The sequence below is a fragment of the Glycine max genome, chromosome 20 (assembly GCF_000004515.6).
Source record: "Glycine max cultivar Williams 82 chromosome 20, Glycine_max_v4.0, whole genome shotgun sequence".
Taxonomy (NCBI): Eukaryota; Viridiplantae; Streptophyta; class Magnoliopsida; order Fabales; family Fabaceae; genus Glycine; species Glycine max.
The window spans coordinates 45,186,171-45,200,584 of NC_038256.2; the positions used below are offsets into that span (position 1 = coordinate 45,186,171).

Consider the following 14,414-nt stretch of genomic DNA (forward strand, 5'->3'; position numbering starts at 1 on the left):
TTATTTTGAAAAATAAAACTAACACAAATAACTTATTCGTGGGATTCATGCATCCTTACATTCATACGAAATAGCATTGCTGCTTAAAAAACCTGGGCTAAACTTTCATAAACTAAAAATGAAAAAGAAAAAGTATCAAACATTATTTTGGAAGATTTAGTTTCATTTAGTTAAAAATTTAATAACATTAATTTTGAACCATTATTAAAATATTTCTTTAAATTAATTTCAATGACATATTTTACATTTGAATGTGTGCATGGTGTAAGGAGCTACTTTTTCGTGTAGAGAAAATATTATTAACATGTCCATATTTATTTGAAAATTATGAAAAATAAGTCAAAGGATAATGTGTTCAGCGTCTACTAACTTCTATGTTTTTTTCCAGAACTTGTAAGTTTGTTTATGTTAACCAAATTGCTTTCTTTTTCAAGAGAACCAAATCGTTAAATTAGAAGTATTTGATAAATGTATTTTTCCACTAACTCACGGCATAGTTAAATTAGGAGTATAATTTAATTTGGAAGATCTTAAATGTTCTAAAAATGAAAAAAAAAACGTGTTGCTAGTTCACCACACATGTTGAGCGTATGAAAAATGACATGAATGATGAGTTTTAAATATGATTAATCTCAATGAATTGAAATTTATAAATATTTTTTAAAGTCATATCAAAGAATCAAAGATGCTAATTAATTATGATATGGTTGATAAATAACTTTATCCTTTAAACATATGATTATGAGTTTGATCCTTAACTTATATGTATGAAAAAAAATATCTGTTGAAAGAAATCAATCCTTTAAATAAATTTTAATATTTCAGGGATTAATCTTTGATGTTCGGTTGAGATATCTTAATTAAAAAAATAATAATTATAATAATTGCAAAAAAGAAAAAAAAACTAATGTATTATAATTTTTTTTATAAAATTGATAGAATAGAGAGATGTCCTCAATGCAATTAAATAGAGTGCTAATAGCACATTAATTGAGACTATCAACAAAGATCCATTTAAAAATTAAAATTTATACACAAACCTAAACCACCAACAAAGCATATAAATACAATATTCAAAGTTTCAAACAAAGGTGAAGCTATAAACAAGACGATTTGTTCAGAGAAATAACAAGCAAACAAGAAAGGAAATTCAACAACGAGAGCACTATCACTTGTGCCACCGTTGGGGTAAAGAGAACGTGGCACGATAATAAGTAATAACTGACCATAATAGTTTTCTGTCTTATTCCAATAAAATAGGACCCATCGCCCCCTATTCAAAGGGCAAAGCATGTTGATTTCCACACAGATAAAAAATAAAAGATTATATAGGTAAGCTGCATTATTTGAATTTGACGCATATCATTCAATTGAGAGAGTCAAAACAAATCTCTATACTTCCTTCAATTAATCATATGTAGGACCTTATGTTGAATTGGCTGCAATATTACCAATATAGTTCTTGCTTAATTGAGCATGCCCTTGTACATAAATTTTTAAAGCAAAAGGAGAAAAAACATGCTTGTTTTGTATTTTGGAACATGTCTAATAAAAGGTGTGTTATTTTTCACTTGACAAATATAATCAAATAAAAAAGAACAAAATTTATATACAACATTTTTTTGATTCAATTTATGTACAATATTTGGTGTTATTCTTTATTTAAAATTGGAGCTTTATACATTGATAATGTGTATTAATTTTTTTAATATTGACGTCAATTATACAAATATTTAATAAGTTAAAATTCTAATTTTAATTAAAAAAACACTAATATTGTTATACTTAAATCTGGACCATTAGAATATGTGTGAAACTTATTTAGAATTACAAGATTCGCCTGAAACATTGACGTATACATTAGTTACAATCTGAACAAACAAGCTAGAAGGCTATTTAACGATCACAAAAGAACTTATGCATATAGCTCCTATAAAATTGTATGGTCATAAACCTTTTCCAAATGACACACACACATTAATAAAACTTATTAAACTTATGATCAAGCATGAATATAATTCAAAATGTCCTTTGAAAACTGTTCCTGTTGCTTTTGTTGATTAGTTGGTCATCGATCATTATTTGATTGAAAATCATAGGGTCATTGAACATAGCAAGCAATACGGCTTTTAATATGCTCACCTTAATAAGAATTTAGTAGCTCCATATTATTTCATTTTCTTTAGGCTCTGATGTTATATATGGTGTTTTTATGTGTCAGAAAAGACAAGAAAGACAAAGGAAACCCCACAATTAAAGTGATTGTAAAACGCGAAGTTCCTTTACTATTAAGTCTTTATATATAAAATGGTTATTTTATTCGCATCACTAACGAAAGCCTTCTTTTCTAAGAGAGCAAAGGCTTATAATTTTGTCCCCTTCAGCCACCACATGCTTTATTATAACTGTTGATGAGTGGCAAGCTACAACATCCAAAAGTTCTACTCATTTTACTAGCTAGCTAGCTGACTGTAACAAAATTATTTATTATTTATTAATATTAGAATGCTTATATTTTATATCGACATCAAATGAATCCGAATATTCCTTCTATGAGTGGATAACGCACCCGAAACTGTGCATTGACATTTTGCACCGTGGTATGACATGTTCTGTTCTACTATATCTGTCTTATTCTGTATGGATGCTATCTGATCATTGTGCATGCTGTTTCTAAGTTAGCAACCTTCTCATATGACAAAGGTTGGTCTAAGTTATGGTTGAAATGTGACTCTTGCAAGCTTTCAAAGATCACAAAATTGTACCTTGGCAGATCATAAATAGGTGAAAAAATGTTGATCAGCTGACCAAATCATGATTTTATTGTGGGGCACATTTACCTTGAGAGAAACTTGTGTGCAGATAGGCTAATTTCTCACGGAGTTTTTTTAGACATTTTTTGTTGATGGAATTTAATCTCTTCTTTCATTACAAAACTTTTTGCACAGGATAGACAAACTTTTCCGTTTATAGGTTTAGTTAGAGTTTTGCCTTTTCTGTCAAGGGTTAAGTTCTATGCCCCCTTGTTCTTTGTATGGTTTTTTTATTCTTCCTTTGGTTAATGAATTCGGGCTATGCATGTGGTTGTTTTAGTACCAACTTGGTTTGGATTACAACAACCTATTTGTCTTAAAAGAAAAGGAGCAGGGTGATGACATGAATATGTATCTTCATGTAACTTTTAAAATTTTGCCATATTTAATTAGGGGAGGTATGCCTCATACCAAACCTGTATTAATAATATTTTTTCCTTCGCTGATAAAAAAATCCGAATCTTGAATATAATAAATAGAAATTTATGTAAAGTTTCCGTCTCGATTATTTTGTATATAAAATTTTGATTAATCAAATCATTAGTTTATGAATATTTGTTCCAAAAGGCTGCATATTAAATTTTTAAAAATATAATCAAAGACATTAGTTGTTATCAATTGATAATTGTATTTATGTCAATCATCTTATCACAAAACTGTCGGTTTTGTATTGACTAGTTGTTTTTAAGTATAACTTATGCTTCTAAAGTCTCAAGATCTGACAAGAGGTATAGGTACGGATACACACAAGAAAACGGTGAAGATCATAGGTTGCGAAGAAGTGTTTCAATTCATTCACTACGTCTACACATTTTCAATAACAATGACAAAGCTTAACTTTACCATATATTCTCATAAAGACATGCTAAGGGGAATGAAAGTATCTTCGGACAAACGATAAGAGGTTGCTGAATGAGCATAACAATAACAAGCTTATCCTAATTTAAAGGCCAAGTTATATACAAGACCTAACATTGATGTCATCTATTGGACTAGGCATCATATCAAATTATCAATGAATATTCCTTACACACAAACTCCCAACATGACAAAAGCACCATATAAAACTGAGTTATGGTAATACTTGAATCCATGAATTTTTTTTAGTTTAAAAGATAAAAATCTAGTGCTGGCACTCATACCTTATTTTGGTGTTATTATGGAAATTTGGAAAATTGACCACACTAGATTTCGAGTTCCTTATTTCAAATCTAAGAGAGTTAATAATAATAATAATAATAGATGACTTGAGATTTACATTGGTGGATCTTAATAGAGTAAGCTCCAAAAAAGAAACCATTAACATTGTAAATTAATCCAAGCAAAAACAAGTGTTCTATGTCATTTTGTTTCTATATGGTCTTAATTAAAAAAAAGAAGAAGATAAATACTAATTGTTATGTAATTGAAGGATAAAAATCGGAAAGCTTTATTTCCCTTCAAATAAGAGTGATTTTAATTTATAATTATCTAAGTCAGTCTGCTATTAATTAATATAAATTTATATTTATGATTAATGTTGTCAAAGGAGTAATTATACTCTTTCTAGTTCTTATTATAAGATTTAAATTTAAAATATGATTTGATATTTTTATAAGATACAAATTAAAATACTTTTGTATTAATTATTTTTAAAAAATATCTTTAATTAAAGTCAGTACTAACATGATGTGACAATCGTATATTTGTTAGTTTTATTTACGGGAATAATCTTTAAAAAAAATTAATTTAAGATAAGTTTAATATTCTCAATTAAATTAATATTTTTTTAATCATAATAAAGATCAAAAATATTAATTTTGTTAAATAAATAAATTAATGTCGTCCTTATTGAGATAGAAATTTGTATCACATATTCATAGGGATAACATACTTTTTATAAAAATTTCTTTCAAAGTAAAATTGAGATAGAAGTTCATGCATGCTTCAAACAGTACAAAGTTTACACTCAAATGAAATCAGCACATTATCAGCACCCGAAGCAAATTATAAAATCATCAAATTAATGAGTGGAGAATTTATAGGAGTATTATTGAAGCAAATAAACAAAGTAATAATGGAAACATATTTTTCGTGAGGAACGAGGATGGACGATGAAGAGGAATCAGAAGCCAACTCCTTTTGCCTTGGAACTAGGAACGGACAGTCAAAGTACCTCCGATCCCTGAGTCAAGTACCTGTACGAGTAATATAACGCCACTATTTTAAATCTTTTTGTTTTACTACTGTGTTTTTTTTTTTGTATAAGTTTTTTTTATGTAAGTGTTAAATATTTTTCATGTTTCCAAAAAATTAAATCTATTACTGTAACTTTTGATTTAATACTTTTTTTAATAAATATTAAGAAAATATGCAGAAATATTTATAAAAAATATAACTTACATAATTATATAATATTGTTACTCTTCCTGTTCTATTTTTTAAGTATCAGAATAATTATTTTTTATTTTATTTTTTTAAAATAAAAGAAAAATATTTTAAGTATAATTTTTAAATATTAATTTATATATGACGGAGTAAAAATAAATATTTCTTGCCCAGTTACCCTCATAAATGAGAATATTAATCTTCGTACAAGTAAACTTTTTAATTATATTTAAGCTTTAAATATGTTTTTTTTCTTATTAAATTTCTAAAATTTATTGTGGGATTTTAATATTTTTTCAAACTTCTTTCCCTGAAAACATTGTTTAGGGAGTTAGGTATTTCTTTGAAAAGTGAAATAAAAGGATTTAGATAATATATTAGGACAAAAAATAGAGACTAAAAAGTAAAAAAAATATATTAGAGATAAAAAATAAAATTCTTAGCATGAACAAATATATATATATATATATATATATATATATATATATATATATATATAAAAGCATATATTTAATCGTAAATATATTATTCATAAGAAAAATAAATAACAGGAATATATTTATAAATTGTTTAGAAATTCTATTTTCAAAAATTTCATGACCTCTCTCTTAATTTTGAAATTTTTAATATGTTTTAATCAATGAGAAAAATATTTATAAAATAGTATGTTGCTAGAACTTCTCTAGTTTAGTTACAAATAAAAATAGTTTTATGAGCTTGAACTCACAAATAAAGTTTATGTTTTATTTGATGTTTGAATGGTGTAAATGAAGTTCTCTTTTAGATTTTACTACTTCATTAATCCATGTGTATTTTCTTATAATTTTTTGTTAACTTTATGTTAGACATTTTTTATAAAATATTTTTATCGTTTTAATAATTTTCTAAAAAATTTCAATAATTTTTTAATTTTCAAAAAATGTTTATTTATTTTAATATTTTTCTATTCATCCCGAGGACAGATTCATTTTCTCATGAGCTAGGTGGGTTCAACACACTAGACAAAAGTGAAGTACATTTAATTCAACACAAATGCATTTTGAACGGGTGATCTCAAGTTGAAAATCTGAAAATGCATTTTTGTTGAAGTTTTGTAAGAAAATATTATCCTTGATTATTTTATCTAACTAACCCATATAAAATACATTAAATCAGAAAGAAAACTATCATTAATTTTTGTATGGGTTTTCAACTTTGAAGCCAGCCCTCAGATCAAGAAGTAAAAAAGAATGCAGAATGCCAGAATATGACACATATGTCAGCATTCTTGCTCACAAGTTACACCTAGTATTTCTTTTTAGTGAACTCTTATAATTTTTTTGTTGTTGAGCAGTTACCCCCACTAATTAGTACTGCTAGATGGTATCGGCACTTCAGTCCATGTAACTAGAGTGCGGGGCGCAAGATACTTTATAATTATAATTCAATATACTCATAAGACAATTAATTAATTTTGATCTACTATGCCTGGAATGAACATCTTTTCACAATATGATAAGATTCTCAAATTCAATGCTCGCAAATTATAATTATTCCCTTCATTAGTATTAATTATGAATAATTATGATATAATCATGAGCATGAACGAGAAAATATTTTTTCTTATCTAAACTTTCAATTCTATCATACATGCGTATCTGTATGATAAAAATCCAATGATGACCATACCTCTTCTGCATTTAATTTCAGGATATAATAGTTTTCCATTTTTATTCTCTGGATATTATAATTATAAATTAATAGTAAATTAGTAGTATTACATTTATAGGTTTAAATTCAATAAGAAAAATGATCGATATGATAAATTTGCAAGCCTCATTTGGCCCAGTCTCATAATTCTTTATTAATAATTGTTGGATTCATTTAAATTTAATCCAATTTAGTACGGAGAAGAAAACATATCACAGTATTTTTATTTTTTACTTTTTTCGCAATGAATGCGAATATTTGAAATTATGAACAATTATAAGTAGATGTCATAAAGAATGAAAGTGAAGTTGGGGAATATTTGTAGGGGGTGAGTGAGTGGGACCAGTGGTGGGGAAGTTGATGTCGTAAGCTGTGTTGGAAATTGGAAGCCAGGGAAGAGAAGAGAGTACGGGTAATAGATGTTGGTTTTGTCCCTAAAGAACAACAAATACATTATAGTATTAAACTATTAAATATGTGTCTATATTGTGTGCTTAGATTTGATTGAAAGTAACTGAGAATAGGCCAAACCTGACAACATTTCTGTTCAGACTTTGCCTTTCCTTTTCTTCCTGTGTTTGACACTTTGACATATCTGAGCTTGTTGAGTGAATATTCGCCTTTACTGGCCTTCCCTCCATCCCTTCAATTCACCAATTTCTGTTCTTCTATATAGACTATATACTTGTTCATGCATAGATAGATAATTTATAACCATTTTAGTTAGTGGCAAATGACAATGCCTCTTACTCTAAGGAATAAGCTCAAGACTCTTTGTACTTGTGGTGATGGCTGGTCTTATGCTATTTTCTGGCGCTTTCATCCACGAAATTCTTTGTAAGCTTTTTTTTTTTTTTGCTGCCCTTCTCTTTTATATTATGTTTTCTTTTCTCATTTTCTGTATGAGGGTACTAGGAAGTAGAAACGTTTCTTCTGTTGATAAAATGCTCCAAAAAAACTATTCAACTGTCACATCTTTGTACCCAATGCTTCAACATTTCACTGTCATTTTGATCTTTCTCACCGTGGACTGCATTGCATGTTTGAAATTCCTGTAGGTTGCTGACTGTGGAAGAAGCATACTATGAAGAGCATCTGGGAGAAGAGATTGCCAACATGCATCCACAGGTCCACTTGCTGGGTGAAGGGTATGCTCCAATTTTTGTTAAGTTTTGTTTTACTTATCCAAAACTACATAATTTTCAGTTTTTCGCTAAGCCAGTGAGATAAAAGTGGAGATTCATTTCAATTGCAAAACCTAAATGCATTTACTTATCAATGAAAAACAAAGGGCTCTGATACAGTTGCCATGTCCTATCTAGAATTGTAGGTGAAGCTGCTTTCACGGGCAAGCACAGTTGGGTGCACTCAGATGGTCTAACTCATGATTGGAATTTGACTGGCCAAAATACTTGTGAGGTATTGCTTTCAACTGTTGAATTTGTACCATTTATTTCAACTTTCAATTGCTCGTTTTTTTGTCCATTTATCACTAAAGAATTTTCTTTCTTTTTGCAGGATGATTCTGAATTGCAGCAACAGTTCTCCTCAGGGATAAAGGTACTACAAGGGAAATAAAATGCATTTTAGTTGAAGTTCCAAGCTTCATATTTTTCTTTCCCCCCTCACTTTCAACATTTCTTCCGATGGTCAAATATAATTGCTTTAGTTGAAGTTACCAAGTTTGCATGCAATTAGTTTCTTAATACCATACAAAGTATGCTTATTTGATTATCTTTATTCTTCAAAGTCGTGAGTTATGTATATTTTTCTGCTTTGTAGACTATTGTGGTCGTACCTGTCAAAGCATGGGGAGTGGTACAGTTTGGATCCAGAAAGAAGGTTAGTATCATGAAAGAACATGAATTTGTGATATTATGCATAAATGAGTTTGTACGGGCAAGTTTTATTATGATAAAATGAGATCACGGCGCACAATGTGCCCTGGTTTTTGTACTAACTTCGAATTGATAGATGCTGATTTGCCATACAGGTTTATATTAAATGTGATTTTTATTTTAAACAGCAAATGTTCTTGACTATTTGATATTTTTTATTTGGTGGGCTCAATTAATCTTATTATAATTTATTTTTTCAGAAACAGAGAACCTTAAATCTTCCCTTATACATTTTATTTAGGTTTAACTATTTAAACCTTGAGTCTTGCAACTGTAATCCAAATTATGTCATTCCACAATGTCAAAGCTTGACCTGACTGGCATAAGGTTGTTGAATTCCCTTTATCTGAAAGACTGGAGAGTAGAAGTTTATACTCATGTTTCATTTGGAAGAGTATTCTAGCATGACATAGAAATTTAGGACACAATTATAAAAACAGCATGCCTGTATTGTTACGATAGGATGTTACTCATGTGCAATGCTTTTACTCATTTCATTCTATGATCCATGTTTTGAATGCAGAAATATTCTTGTGGAATAGCATTTTCTGAAATATACAAGAGCCTCCAACTTTGACATACTATTTAACATTTAGCCATTTCTTTGTTAAGTTATGATGCTCGTGACATGCACCATTCACTTTTTGTTATTTTCATCATGGTTGATTATTAATTAATGGTCTTGAATGTTTATCTACAATGACGCGTATCTGAGTGCTAATGGATCATATCATAATACTTCCATTATTGTAGATCTTAGAGAAAGTGGAATTTTTGGAGCAAACACAAAGCGTACTCACAGAGATGGATGATGATATGGGTATGTTTGACATGCCGGGAAATGCAGTTTTACCACTGGATTGTGAAAATAATGATTTAAATGGGTTCTTGGATTCCATTTCTTCTGCAAGTCCCAACAATTCCTTCCCTTCCCAATATAACACTTATGAAGAATCAGTGGCTACATTGCAAGGAGATTCTTCTTATCTTGGTGACCAATTGAAAGGTACCATGGAAGCTCTAGTTGTATTATCAGATAGGGATAGTGCTGATGTGCTTTTGAAGCCTAACTCTTCTACGAACAATTTAATTGCCGAAAACCCATATTTTGGCGTATGTGGTAACGAATTATCTTCTTTTGATTTGTTGGAGCAACAATTGGTATCCTGTGTAAGTGCACAAGAAGATGCAGATGTGTGTTTTACAAATGAAAATGCATTTGCTACCAGCGAACTTCTAGGTCAGGATTTGGCATTGACCTCATTGTGCAGTATGGACAGAGGGTCATTTCAAGGCAAATTACAAAATTCACTCGATAACCAATATTCAACTCAGTCCAGTGTTGTGACAGATGTTGATTTTTCCTCGAGTTTAAATGCATTGCATGGACTCTCTGAGAACTTAGAGCGAGTTGATATGTCAGAAGAAATTTTGAAATTCAGCTCCATGGAAGATCTTTGCCAGTGGTTTGGTCCTTCTCCCAAGGATAGTATCTGCAAAGCAGTAATTGCATTGGATAATACCTTTTCTGAATCAACAGAATTTAATCCCACTTCCTTTGATCTGGTTGGATCTAGTTCTTTAAATGATATTTCAGTGACATGCCTAACTGGACAGAATTCCAACTCAGAGGGGAAAGAAACATCTGTAGTTATGCATAGCACTGAAAACGCTCTCTTGGATAACCTGAAACTTGATTTTAGCTATGACCAAGCTGATGAATGGTGGGGGAATATGCTTACACCAGTGGTGAGTGGTGTTACTGATACTGGCTTCTCTGAATGCATTTCAGAGTTGAATACTGATATCCCAACTGGCACCCGAAAGAGATTATTCTCAGAGTTAGGAATTGATGAGCTTTTGAGGGGTGAAGCAAATTACAATCCTTTTAATAGTTCAGAACTTGAGCATGAGTTATTATTACCCAATAAGAGGCAGACAGTAGAATCTTCATCAGTGAATAGAAATTCAATACCTTTCACCAACCTTCATTGGCCTGGTGTGGCTAGAGCAGACTTGACGCAGACATTTTGTGACTTAGACAGCGCAAACAATCTTCCGACAAAGAAAGATAAATTCCCAAAATTACAAACAGGCATGTGGAATGATGATAGTCATAGCATTAATATTGGGAAGGCTGTTCCAGTACACCCTCAAAAGCCAGAGGAACCCGCAAAGCCACCCAAGAAGAGGGCTAGGGCGGGGGAGAGTACTCGACCACGGCCAAAAGATCGTCAGCAGATCCAAGACTGTATTAAAGAGTTGAGAAGACTCATTCCCAATGATGGAAAGGTAACTGAAGTTTAACTGACCTACGCCAATATTTCCTCTATATATGATGCAAAAGTTCCAATTTCATTAAACTTCTTCCATTCATCCTTTATGATTTGTGACATACATTTATAATCTTACTTGGCTACAATTTTATTTTTTTTGTGCTGCAGACTGTTTTGATATTAAAATGACATGTTTTCTTGATTTGACAGTGTAGCATTGATTCTTTGTTAGACCGCACCATCAGATACATGCTTTTCTTACAAAGTGTCGTCAAGTATTCAGACAAGCTACAGGAACCAAATGAGCCTAAGGTAACTGATCAGACTACTTTTCTACAATATTTTCTTTTAAGAAGAAAATAAACATGTCAGCTCAGATATGATTGGACTTGCTTGGATGTTTAGCTTATTGAACAGGCAAATAAAGTGGTTCTAAAAGACAGTGGTGCAGCGGATGGCAAAAACTGTGGCATTACATGGGCATATGAAGTAGCACACCAACCAATGCTATGCCCAATTATAGTTGAGGACATGAGTCTACCTGGCCAAATGCTTATAGAGGTATGATAGAATTGAGAATGCATGTTACTTTGTTTATCATCTGCTATCCTTTGGATTGCCTATGCAACATTGAATCCATTGGCATTGCTTTGTTGCAGATGCTTTGTGAGGAGCAAGGTTTCTTCCTTGAGATAATTGACATTATTCGGCATTTCGGGCTGAATATCTTGAAAGCCAAGATGGAAAGAAGGAGGAACAAACTATGGGCACGCTTTATTGTTGAGGTAGATCCAATATTTGATTGCAATATCAGAATACAAATAATTAACAACATTTAAATGGTGGCATGTGGTTGCAATTTTGAATTTTCTTTCTCATTTATAAAAGAATTAACACTGGTTAACTTTGTGCAACAGGCAAACAACAGACACGTGACAAGGATAGATGTGTTTTTGTCCCTAATCCGTTTTCTACAGCAAACAAACACCTCTGGCATTGATTCTTCTAATAAGAATTGCGACGTTATTGATGCCAATATTTAGGAAAGAAGACGATTACCAACCCATTTCCACAGTTCCTAGAAACAGGATCCGTGTGTGTACATAGATGATAGATTAGAACTTAGAATACACTTAGCAAAAATTGTAGGTGATCTGTGCCCAATTTAGTTCCCTTGGAAGAGGCTGTGTTAGTGATGAATTGAAATCTGAGGTGCAAAGTTATCTATGATAAAATTTCTGAGCATGCAAGAGGTGTTACAACTGCCTACAAGACATGTTAATGGAGTGAACAAGATAATTCATTTGGTCTATGTATTAATTCCTCTTGTGTTCACGCCGTTTCATTTAATAATTATATATAATACTTGAAAAGAATAGAAGATTGTCTCGATCGATCTTTTGTTGAAATTGCTTACATGATTGGTTCCTTGTTATTTTGTTGACTTTGGCATAGTGGCCGCTTTTCTTCTCGAATTAACTTAGGAAATTCAAATCTTTATCTTGTCAACTTTATGTTTCTATGAGACAAAAGTTGTAGTTATCAATAATGAGCATCCAAATGCGTATATTTGGATTTTCTTTTACATCTTCTAGGATTTATTGTTAGATTCCTATGTGTCCATGAAGATGTTAAATAAAATACTTGGAACGGTATCTCAATTAAGGGCCAAATGTAATCAACTTCACCAGCGCAGATACCCAAAATGATTTCCTATTGCAGTGGCACTTAATTAGATATTGATTTACAAATTACAAATAACCCTTCTCAGCAGAAGTTGTAAAAAAAGGTGAAAAAAGGATTACAAAATTAATGATATGGTTCTTGGTGTAGTGGTTAAATCCTTTTACGAAAAAGCTAAACAATATGCAATGATGAGATGACGAATCATCCAAACATATATCCGAGCATATGCATTATGAATTAACTAAAAGAGGCAGCATAGTTGTGTAGCTGCAAGACAACTTTAAATAACTTTGGCCAAGAGTAATGACCAATGTTAGGACTTGTAGAAAATGCTGACCCAATAAAGTACTTTAAAGCTACTTTTAATAGATGGTTTGTCCTTTCACCAAGAGTGCGGATCCGGGGATGTAGCTAATAAGTTCTCCACAATGTCATGGACCATGGACCCACATTCATCTCAAAATGTTTGAAAGCTTTTAATTAAAATGAAAGTTGTACTCATGACCTAATTCATTCTGTTCCTTATGTTGAGTTAACTTGGGAATCTATGGTATATACCTTTAGATTGTGTTTATATTCAGCACTAGTTAGAGGGTGATCAACGAACATCCATAGGAAATGCTTTCATTTTGCATATTCAAGGAATCCGGGCAACAATTTATTATTAGATTCACATATGTCTAAATAGTATGTACATGAAATTAAGTGTGTTTGGATAAGTATGATTAAAATTGATTTTAAATAAAATTGATTTTATGTGATTTATGTTTGAATATTTTTCCTTTTAAAAGTTAGAAACTAACAAAGTAATTTGATATAAATTTATTGATCTAATGTAAAAGTTATCTGAATTTACTTCAATTTAGAATTAACTCTAACCTAAAATCAAATTCTTGATGTGCAAAACGTGTATCTAAAATTACATTAGGTGATATTTCAATGTAATTCTAAAAAATTTAAGGCAAAATGCAACACACATTAATTTAGAAGAAAAAAAAATATAGTTAGTAATGGTATCTCAATTGCCAAATATAATCGATTTCATCAGCATTACGCATCCAAATTGTTTTCCTTATAGTAGCAATTATTAGGTAGTAGCTTGTTTGTTTGCAGAAGTTTATATTAAGCTAACAAATGGCGAACAAAAGATTGCACTAATCACAAATTTGGTCCTTGATAGCTGTAGTACTCTTCGAACCCCATTATTAAAAATTTAAAAATAGATAACATGATGTGATATGCATATTCCTCCACATAAATCCGGACGCATGCTTTGTACCAATAGTTAACTAAAGTAGGCAAAGTTATGTTGCTGCAACTGACAATTTTAAACCCTTGATTAATTAACCAAATTAGGACAGGAAGAAAATGGTGACACAAGTACTTTATCTATATATATTTATTTATAAAGCAACTTTTGATAGTTGGATTCACATTTCAAAAATAGTGCGTCAACACCGAAAAGGAGTTAGATAAGGGCTCTCCCATATATATATATATATATATATATATATATGCCTGTCATTTCAAAATGCTAAGAGAAGATACGCCCAACATGGAGTCCCCATTGTAAATTCCACAACCCTCATTTGTCTAAAAATGTTTTAATGTTTTTAAATAAAAGGTCCTACTCATGGCCTAATTCATTCCGTTTTCTTTTCCTAATTCCTAATTTTAGTATCCAT

At 30.7% G+C, this 14,414-nt stretch overlaps 1 protein-coding gene across 1 annotated transcript; it reads left to right on the forward strand.

Moving 5' to 3' along the window:
* The first annotated feature begins 7,274 nt into the window (after positions 1 to 7,274).
* On the forward strand, positions 7,275 to 12,407 carry LOC100798158 (transcription factor bHLH157). Its single transcript, XM_006606353.4, has 10 exons — positions 7,275 to 7,706; positions 7,928 to 8,017; positions 8,192 to 8,288; positions 8,388 to 8,429; positions 8,652 to 8,711; positions 9,521 to 11,059; positions 11,254 to 11,355; positions 11,449 to 11,604; positions 11,703 to 11,828; positions 11,961 to 12,407. The coding sequence occupies exons 1-10, from the start codon at positions 7,603 to 7,605 to the stop codon at positions 12,084 to 12,086; spliced, it is 2,442 nt and encodes an 813-aa protein (XP_006606416.1). The 5' UTR covers positions 7,275 to 7,602; the 3' UTR covers positions 12,087 to 12,407.
* The last annotated feature ends 2,007 nt before the right edge of the window (positions 12,408 to 14,414 follow it).